General features: G+C 34.9%; 2 protein-coding genes across 2 annotated transcripts; both read left to right on the plus strand.

The window, feature by feature from the left end:
- On the plus strand, positions 2,909–6,200 carry LOC107627011 (the record flags this gene model as incomplete). Its single annotated transcript, XM_021112139.1, is given in 8 exon segments — positions 2,909–3,037; positions 3,829–3,919; positions 4,094–4,161; positions 4,610–4,682; positions 5,155–5,276; positions 5,356–5,457; positions 5,621–5,720; positions 5,857–6,200. Coding segments are annotated over 7 exon segments (726 nt in total). The 3' UTR covers positions 6,034–6,200.
- On the plus strand, positions 6,831–9,474 carry LOC107626936 (putative pentatricopeptide repeat-containing protein At3g16890, mitochondrial). Its single transcript, XM_021112083.1, has one exon. It carries the CDS (start codon positions 6,887–6,889, stop codon positions 8,891–8,893), a length of 2,007 nt encoding a protein of 668 aa, XP_020967742.1. The 5' UTR covers positions 6,831–6,886; the 3' UTR covers positions 8,894–9,474.

Below are 10,030 nucleotides of genomic sequence, written 5' to 3' on the forward strand. Positions count from 1 at the left end.
TACAAATTCACATTTATATATAAGATAATCTTTAACATATAAATATTAATGGAGTACAAATATAAACGGTTGGATATCACACTAAAACTTATAAAATTATGCAGTCTTAATTTTGGTATTTAAATACCCAAAAACAGTCTCCTATTATTTGTTTTGGGAGGAAATATTTTAATAAACATAATTTTTTATGTTGTTTTGGGACTATTTGAATGCGAACTAAAATGATATTTTATAGAGTTCAACATGATATTTGACTGTTTACGTCAGCGTTCCATTAACGTTTGTTATCAAAAGTTGTTTTAAGGACTGATATATGTTTGTAAAATTTGGGGACTAAAGAAAAGCAATTGAAATTTTAAGAATTAAATTGAAACTGGCTGGGAACAAATTAAGAGTTTATTTGGAAGGCTAGGAATTATAATTCACTCAAGAGTTGAATTTTTTTCTTGTTTCGGAACAATTAAAAATGGGAATTAGATCTTCTCACATTTTTTTCTCACTTGAGAGCATAAAGTACGATCTCTCATTATTAATTTTATAAGTCAGACAAAAAAAATATAAAAGAAAAATTTTTAAAAGGTCTTAAATCACGTTTTACTCCCTCAGTTGAAAAAATAATTGAGAGGATCTACTCTCCTAAAAATAAATTATTTAAATTCATTTGAAAATTCTAATTTTTATTGTTCCTTCATTTGTAAATCAAACCAAAAAGGGTTTGATTTTTAAATCAATTCTCACACTCTTCAAACTTGAATTCCATTCTATTAATCATAGTTCTGAAAACTAAACTAGATTGACTGGTTCAACTAAATTAACCGAAAATAGATTACTAAACCGATTTGATTAGGCTCATAAATCGTCTGACAAAAAATCGGTCAAAGAATCGATTGAACCGAAAGTTAACCGATGAACCGTCAGAACCGGCCAGATCTTAAAAAAGATTTCCGGTTTGATGTTCTCCTCCAAACGGCGCCGTTTACACCTTTTGAAAAAAAAAAAACAAAAAAAACTTAATCCCCAACGCATCCCCCCAGCTCCAGCCCCACTCCTCTGTCCTCTCCTCTCTGAAACTGAAAACAAAAGGGGAAATTGAAAATTGAAAGAACAAAGAACCCTAGCCCCGCAGCCCCGCAGGCGTCGCCTGTAGAGCCTCCATCGCCGTCCTAGGAAGTTGTGTTGCCGTCGTAGGTAGCTCCCTCGCCGTCGTGTGGAAGCTCTGTGGCCGTCGTCGTCTCCTCTGTTCGAGCACTCTCTCTCTCTGTTCGCCGGTGTCGCGGTCACTCCCCTTCCTCTTCGCCGCCGGTAAGCACTGTGACTTGGAATTATTTTTGCTCCCAACGTTCTGATTAACTCAATATGCTTCGTGATGCTGCATTGTCTTTGATAATGCCAAGTTTCTTCAATATTATATGGATTCATTCAGTGTGTGTTGTAATTGCTACTGCACATGCTACGTATTCTAAGGTTCTTTATCACAATCTAATGTAATTTCAACTAATCATGATTCAACTCTCCCGATCATAAATCTTGGATATAATTTTTAGGACAGCATCGCAGTCTAATCTAAACATATTCTAAGGTTTTTTATCACATGAAATGGTATTCCATCACTCATACAAAAATAAACTATATATATATCCAAGATTACTACCCTGTACGTAGTCTATGTCATCCCTCCTATTTCCATAGTCAACCATCGCCCTATTCAATCAATGCAAAGAAAGGTCCACTCTCATCTCAAACCCTGGACCCAGGCAAGAGGTTCTTAAACATAAGGAAATGTAGTTTTCTGCACTATAATCTCCATGTTGCATAATAGATAAACTTTCCATTTACTAAACTATTGTCCCGATGGCGAGAAGCTCCTTTCAAAGGAAGGAGGCAAATAGCATATAAGGCCTGCTTGATTGCTTTCACCTTCCTATGTTCAAAAAAGAAGAAGAGCCTTTCTCACTGCCATAATTCAAAGCATTTTCATTTTCTTCCTCTCCGATTAGTCTCAGCTGCATATCCATAGGCCCTAATCTAGCGCTTGATTTCGTACAGATTCGCAATTTCGCATAAACAAATTAGTTAGGGAGGACCAAAACAAGCAATTATTATTTATTAGTAACCTTTGAAGTCCCACATGGACTAATGCAGCACAGAACCCAATGTTTATAGGAATTCTGATAGGATTGTTCAATCGCCGAGTTGGGTAGCGCTAACTTGTAACCCGAGTGGGGGCACTAAGGTGATGGAACATGGTTGGCTATGCTTGGTTGGGTTGGTGGCTGCACCATGCTGGCTTGCCCACTCCAAGTTGAGAGTTGAGTCATGATTAGTTGAAAACTTGTTTGTTAATATTTCTTTTGATAGTAGAACATTATGTGGCAACACAGAACCCAATATTTATAGGAATTCTGACAGGATTGTTTAATCGCCGAGTTGGGTAACACTAACTTGTAACCCGAATGGGGGCACTAAGGTGATGGAACATGGTTGGCAATGCTTGGTTGGGTTGGTGGCTGCACCATGCTGGCTTGCCTACTCCAAGTTGAGAGTTGAGTCATGATTAGTTGAAAACTTGTTTGTTAATGTTTCTTTTGATAGTAGAACATTATGTGGCAGCACAGAACCCAATGTTTATAGGAATTCTGACATGACAGGATTGTTTAATCACCGAGTTGGGTAGCGCTAACTTGTGATCCGAGTGGGGGCACTAAGGTGATAGAACATGGTTGGCTATGCTTGGTTGGGTTGGTGGCTGCACCATGCTGGCTTGCCCACTCCAAGTTGAGAGTTGAGTCATGATTAGTTGAAAACTTGTTTGTTAATGTTTCTTTTTGATAGTAAAACATTATGTGTTTGTCACTATGTGCATTTTAGTTGTTTTTGTTAATGTTTCTTTTGTTGAAGTTCCCCGCAGGAGACGTTCCATTCCAGATCTAAGCCACCATCACTGGAATCGCATTCATTCACCCAACACTGATGAATCCGCTGCTGCTGTCTTTAACAATTTGAAACCCTAAAGACGCAACATCGACTTCCTCTCACGGTTTGTTGAGAATTGAATTGATTTTTCATTAGTATTCTGTTTCATTTGTTGTGATTTTGAAACTATTTATTTACTGCACATAAGGTGTTTGCGTTATTGTCTCTGAGTCTGATATTTGTTCTGAATGCATCTTTGAGCAAGGTAGAGAAAATAGGAAAAGTATACTAAACATGAAAACATGAAAACGTAGCAAGATTTTAAATAGGAAAATCGCCTTATCCAGCTAAATTTTGTAAAATCCGTTGATTCGTTTAAAATCATAATACTAGAAGATTTTAAGAGTTAAATCAAGAATCTAGCTAGTATATCTTTGAGATAAACTACAGCCCATGAATTGTCAAACTGTAAAATCTCATCATTTTGGAAGTGGGTTTTCCTTCAAATTTGTGTTTTGAAACCTTTTTTGCAAACTAGATTTTGTAGAAACCCTCAATTTATGTGGGTGTTGTTCTGTCTTGTGTAAAGGAGATTTTTTATTATGTCATTAGAAGGCTTGTAGAAATTCCAATAAGAGTAATAGATAAGTGTAAGAACATCCTGAGATAGTCATGTTGAAATTATTTCAATGCAGTGATTTATATGTATTTTGTGCAAAGCTTTATGTTGAAATTATATGCGAGTGTGAGTGATAGGAACAAATTTAGACGATTAGATCTTGCATGAATGACCAAGAAAGCTATATGTACAACCCTAGTCTAAGATCTGAGCTATTTTACTTGAAGAACGTGGAGGATTGAAATTCTAGAATTTTTTGGTGAAGGTAATTTTGTTTGTGTACTAAAATGCTACAGGATTTTCATGGGAATCAGTAAAACGGAAGTTAACCTGAGGAGGTTGCTTGCAGCTGCACCTCAGCAACAAAACCAGGCAAAACTCGTTCATGTAAGTTTGAAGGAAATAAGGCTCCACTCTTTAATTTTACTAATATTGAGGTTGTGTTTATCTCAGTAAGCTTATAAGTTGTAATTGTCTTTAGTTTTCTTGAAATATACTTTTAGTTTCTTGCTGACTCTGGAAAGTGGTAAAATGTAAAATGATCATTTGTTGACTTTGCAGTATGTAGCTACCTTGCGGGAACAATTGGAACAATTGGCTGAAGAGAAGACACCAGAAGGCTTACCGAGGTAATGCACTACATTTGCTTTGCAATTTCTTATACTTAGAGTCTTAGACATAAGTGAGACAAAGTAACTTCATTGTCTATTCATAAGTCAGAACATCATTTTTACCCCTTTCATGTCCTTCACTTGGGTTTAAATATAGGAATACCAGAACTTGCTGAAATTCTAAGGATTAGATGGAAGGAGACTAGATATAATATATTTAGTATTCAATACTTCTTTCTTTACTAATATTCATGATCAAGAATGAGTGTGGCCCAATATTGTGCCTAACATAATAAGACGCCTTATACAATAGTAATCTAAATGACTCACATTGAACATTATTTATGTTTAAAAGTAAAACTGGTAATTTATTATTAATAAAAGCTACTATATTCCTGATACATTTATGTGTTCCTTTTACTGAATATTTGTGGATTAGTGTTTGTGTCTGACTCTGGTCATGCAGGATTTCAAAGGCTACAATAAATGAATATTCAGTGAAGATTGAGGCCATTGCATCCAAACTGGTTAACTCTGAGGTGTGTATTTCTAATCTCTTATTTTACTTCAGGGAGATATTGGAATGAAAAAATCTTGGACGCTACCTATTAAATTCCTTTTTGTGTTCCAACAAAAGATGGAAATTCAAACTATATGAAGATGGAATTTACGCATTTGAATTTTTGATAAAGAAAGGAATTCTCATTTTCACTTTGGTTCTAATTTCTAAATTTCTGAATAATTTAACTATGCTCTATAATTACTACCTACTCAACTAAATAAACACCAAGGGCTTTTTTGAACAATGGTGAAAATCAAAATACATAGTATGTGAAAAGTGTATATAAACACTTCATTGCTTGAATTTCATCACTTGGTTGGAATGAATCATGTGGCAGCAAAATGAGCTCCTTTTGATTTGTTTACCATTCTTCTGTATATCCTATTTTAACTTGGTGGAATAGGCAGATTGTCATATTAACCACTTGACGTTGCTACTCTTTTACTCAGCCTGATGTACAAGAATCTGATAACAACTTTGAAAGGACCACTGATAAAGAAAACCGCTCTGAAATAGAGGCCAAAAAGCAAATTCCTCTTTCTCCTTCTTCTGGATTAAGAAGAAGATCTGTGTAAGCCCCACAGTGCCTTCTTGCAGCCATATATGTTTGTAGGTTGTTTTATTGTTACTTATCTTTATTCATCAAACAGACCTGCCCCAAGTTCTGAAGATAGACCACATGAGCCTGCCGAGACTGGTCACTCACCTGTAAAATTGGATGCCGCGGCTCATGCACACATTGAAAAGCACAGGTATTGCTTAATTGGGTTGTAATTTAAAATTTATGTTATGTTGGATTTTGGTATTGCGGTTTGGGGAGTCCATAACCTTTACACCTTTTCACTCAAAGTCTATGTTATATTGTTGTATATTCCTATTATTTTTTTAAATTAATCTTCCTTTTATTCTTTGCAGAAAGTTGCAAGAGGATTTGACTGATGAGATGGTTGTGCTGGCAAAGCAACTCAAAGAGAGTAGCCTTATGATGAATCAATCTCTGCAAAATACTGAAAAGGTCTAATTTTCACATATTCAGTTTAGTCCGAGTTTTATAACCGTTAATTAAATTGATCATTTTCTCACCAATCTAGTTAACAGAATGCTGCCATTGCATATAGTTGATGTATTATTGTTTGTGGTTTGGGTTGCAGATACTCGACTCGACTGAGAAAGCCATCGAGCATAGCTTGGCAAGCACCGGCCGCGCCAATGTGCGAGCAACAGCAATATTCTCAGAGAGTTCCAAGACTTCTTGCTTCACTTGGCTGCTCCTGTTTGTAATGACTTGTGTATTTGTCATGGTTATACTTCTAATCCGTGTCACTTAATATATGAAAATGACTATACATTATAATTTATACCTTCCCTAAAATGTAAAGTTCCTTTTCTCCGGGACATCATGAACTTATTATATATTTGTACTTGTTAGTCTCTCTGCTTAGTAAATGATTGAACAATGTTTTATTTTTTTAAATATCTCACATATTTGAGTCAATTCAATTTTGGTTTATGATTTTCAGTCAGTTAAACGTTTTGATGTGTTACTATAAAAAATATTTTATATACACTAAAAATTAGGCACTAAATTAATCACTATTTATTTATGTATATTTATACATATTGATTTACATAATTTTTTAATTAAATAATTAGTTACTAAAATAATAAAATACGTCATAATAAAATAATCAAATTTGTGATAGATTGATAGTTAAATTTGTTTATAGTAGTATAATAAAAATGTTTTATGAAATATTAAATATGTATTTTTATACACAATAGTTGATTAATACTTAAGTTTTTGTGTGGATAACATATTTTGTAAATTATCTATTGAAATGTTTTTAACGTAGAACGCCTATAATTCAGGCCAATAATGTATGGAACTAGATTTTTCTTTAAATAATTAGAATTTGGCACGCATTTCGGTACATTTAGATTGAAAAAAAATAAATTTTCTTATTTAAATGAGGAGACAAAAAATATATTATTTGAATATATAAAGTTAGATATAGGTGTGATTTTAAACCAATTCTCCAATTTTGTGATTAAAAAAAAATTAAAATACTATTTGAATAACCTATATTTTATATTAGTAACTGATTTTGGTATAAATATAACATATTCGTTAAAGGCGCCACTCTGCAGAGAGAAGTTGGTTGATTCGTTGAGGGAAGAAATATGAGAGTGAGACTGAGAAGCTTCTCTTCTTCACCATCACCTCCCAAGCACACACTATCTTCTTCTTCTTCATCATCTTCTGCGAGTCAACCCTCAAATTCTCCACCCATTGATCACTCTTACATCGCTCGCGTACTTTCCAGAGCCGATTGGGCTTTGTTGCTCAAACACGAATTCTCCAAAAACAAGGTATCTTTACTCAACCCTCGTTTTGTTGTAAGCATTTTTCAGAATCAAGATAACCCTTTACACTCCATAAGGTTCTACACGTGGGTTTCTGCTGCAAACCCCTCTTTGGCAAATAATCAAACACTTCATAGGGTATTAGGGAACACCCTTTATAGGAATGGCCCTGTTGTTTTGTCTGCTGATTTGATTAAGGATGTTTCTGATTCCGGTTTTCGGGTGTCCGAGGAATTGTTGTGTGTCTTGTTTCGGAGTTGGGGTAGGCTTGGTTTGGCCAAATATTGTGGTGATGTTTTTGGGCAAATTTCATTCTTGGGGATTAGCCCTAGTACTAGATTGTATAATGCACTAATTGATGCATTGGTGAAGTCGAATTCGATTGATCAGGCTTATTTGAGGTTCCAGCAGATGTCGACGGATAATTGCACGCCGGATCGGATCACTTACAATATCCTCATTCATGGTGTATGCCAGAAGGGGGTGGTGGATGAGGCGCTTCGATTGATTAGGCAAATGAAGGATAGGGGGCATTTCCCTAATGTTTTCACCTATACAATACTAGTTGATGGGTTTTGTAATGCAAGGAGGGTTGATGAAGCCTTCCGAGTTCTTCATACGATGAAGGAGAGTCGAGTTAGTGCGAATGAGGCCACGGTTAGGACATTAGTTCATGGGATTTTTCGATGTATAGAGGATACAAGTAAGGCACTTGAATTATTATCTGATTTTCTTGAAAGGGAGCCTACCCATTTTAAGTTAGGTTGTGATACCATTTTGTATTGCCTGACAAATAAGTCGACGGCGAACAACGTAATTGTGTTTTTGAGGAAAGTGCTAGCAAGAGGCTATGTCCCCGGAAGTTCCATTGTCAATGTCATAATGGTTTGTTTGGTAAAAGGAGCAAATCTTAAAGATACTTGTGAGATGTTTGAAAGTTTCAGAAAACTAGGTTTGAAGCCCGGGGTTGATTCTTATCTTTCACTTCTTGAAGCCTTATACAAGGACGGACAGAGCATGGAAGGGGATAGAATCTTTGATCAAATGACTGTGGATGGTCTTATTTCGAGTGTTTATGCGTATAACATGATTATTGATTGCTACTGTCGAGCCAAAATGATGGATCGTGCATCAGCAATTTTTAGAGACATGCAGCTTAAGGGATTCACCCCAAACCTTGTGACATTCAATACCCTTATTAATGGCCATTGCAAGGATGGAGCTATAGCCAAGGCACAAGAGCTGCTGGAGATGCTCTTGAAAACTGGACTCAAACCCGATATCATTACTTTTAGTTCTATAATTGACGGACTTTGTCGAATAAACAGGACTGGGGAGGCTTTTGAATGCTTTAATGAGATGATTGAGTGGGGCATCAATCCAAATGCCATTGTTTACAATATCTTGATCCGGTCTTTATGTGCCATTGGGGATGTTTCGAGATCAACAAAACTTCTAAGAAGAATGCAAGAGGAAGGAATAAGCCCTGACACATACTCCTATAATGCTTTGATTCAAATTTTTTGTAGGATGAATGACACTAAGAAAGCCGAAAAGCTGTTTGTTTCGATGTCAAGATCTGGCTTAAATCCCAATAGTTACACATACAGTGCTTTTATAGAAACACTGTTGGAGTCCGGGAGATTAGAGGAAGCGAAGAAGATGTTTTACTCGATGGAGGCAAATGGTTGTCCTCCTGATTCTTATGTATGTAATTTAATTATTAAAAAACTGGTTCAGCAAGACTGCTTCGAAGACGCAAAAAACATTGCAGAAAAAAGCAGACAGAAAGGAATGTCCTTGAATCCTGTGTTCAATTCATAGAGTCGGTTTTTCGCCAAGTTTCTGAAATGCTGCCATTGTTGAGCATTCTACACGGAATGTATTATTGCCAGACAGGTACCTTCTTGATACTCTTTCGATTACTTGTTAAGAAAATAAAATGATCAAATCAATTGAAGTAGGAAGGGTGAATTAACTTGATAACTAAATAGAATCTATTTGGATTTTGGTGATATCTTTGTTAGCAACCTAAAATGTTAATAGGAGCTTATATGTTTAACATTTATTCTAACATAATCTAAAAAAAGTTTGGGAACTAATTTGGAGTTTTACTTTTTAAATTGAGTTTTAGGGAGGTTATACTGATCTTGTTTGAAAACGCTGGGTTTAAGATGGATCTTCATTTTCTTTTATAGAGAGTTTTATATATAAATGGTATAAACACAAATATGATTATGATTGGACATTGTTTGATCCATATAGTCGACCCTACCTAGTTCGACAAAGCTTATTGGTTGTTGTAAGACAGACTTATATTGTTTGAGAGAACATTTGAGGGAAACCATGGAGCTAATCTAATTTGTTTATATATCTATTATGCATATTGTTACCTCTTAACAACAGATTGAGATTTTTTTATTCTTTTTTTCTATTTTTATTGTTATTGCAACTTGATTAGATATGCTTTAACGGTTAAATTTTCTTTGAGCTTGAAATCTGCTGGACTGAAATCGGATTGTGATATTACTAAAGTTCTCGGTTTTGAGGATTATGAATGAAACTTTGCCTTTTCTTGAAGCAGCTTGAGCTTAGAAAATGGAAATTACAATGAGATTATGTAAGCTTTTAAAATCATGATATTGTTAAACTTATAATCTGCTCGAAAATATAACATGTAACCTCTTAATTTAAAAGGTGTAGAGGCCATTAACACTCTAATTAAGTAAACTAATGATGATTTTTTTTAAATATGCTTTAGTGCAGAAATTTTGATTAAAGGAAATGTTAAAATAAACAGTAAACGCATGTGAAAGTTATTATTCCAATAAAGTCATTGTAGTTAAATCCTCTCATAAAATATTCGACTAATACACTTAATTAGTGGTTAAAGAATTGAAATACGTTTCATATTGATTAATCTGGCCTTGATAGAAATGAACGAATTCATACCTAATCTTT

Source organism: Arachis ipaensis, chromosome B01, assembly GCF_000816755.2.
Source record: "Arachis ipaensis cultivar K30076 chromosome B01, Araip1.1, whole genome shotgun sequence".
Lineage (NCBI taxonomy): Eukaryota > Viridiplantae > Streptophyta > Magnoliopsida > Fabales > Fabaceae > Arachis > Arachis ipaensis.

Excerpts from the sequence above, each read along its gene's own strand:
- LOC107626936 (XM_021112083.1), top strand. The coding sequence starts at position 6,887 with ATGAGAGTGAGACTGAGAAGCTTCTCTTCTTCACCATCACCTCCCAAG.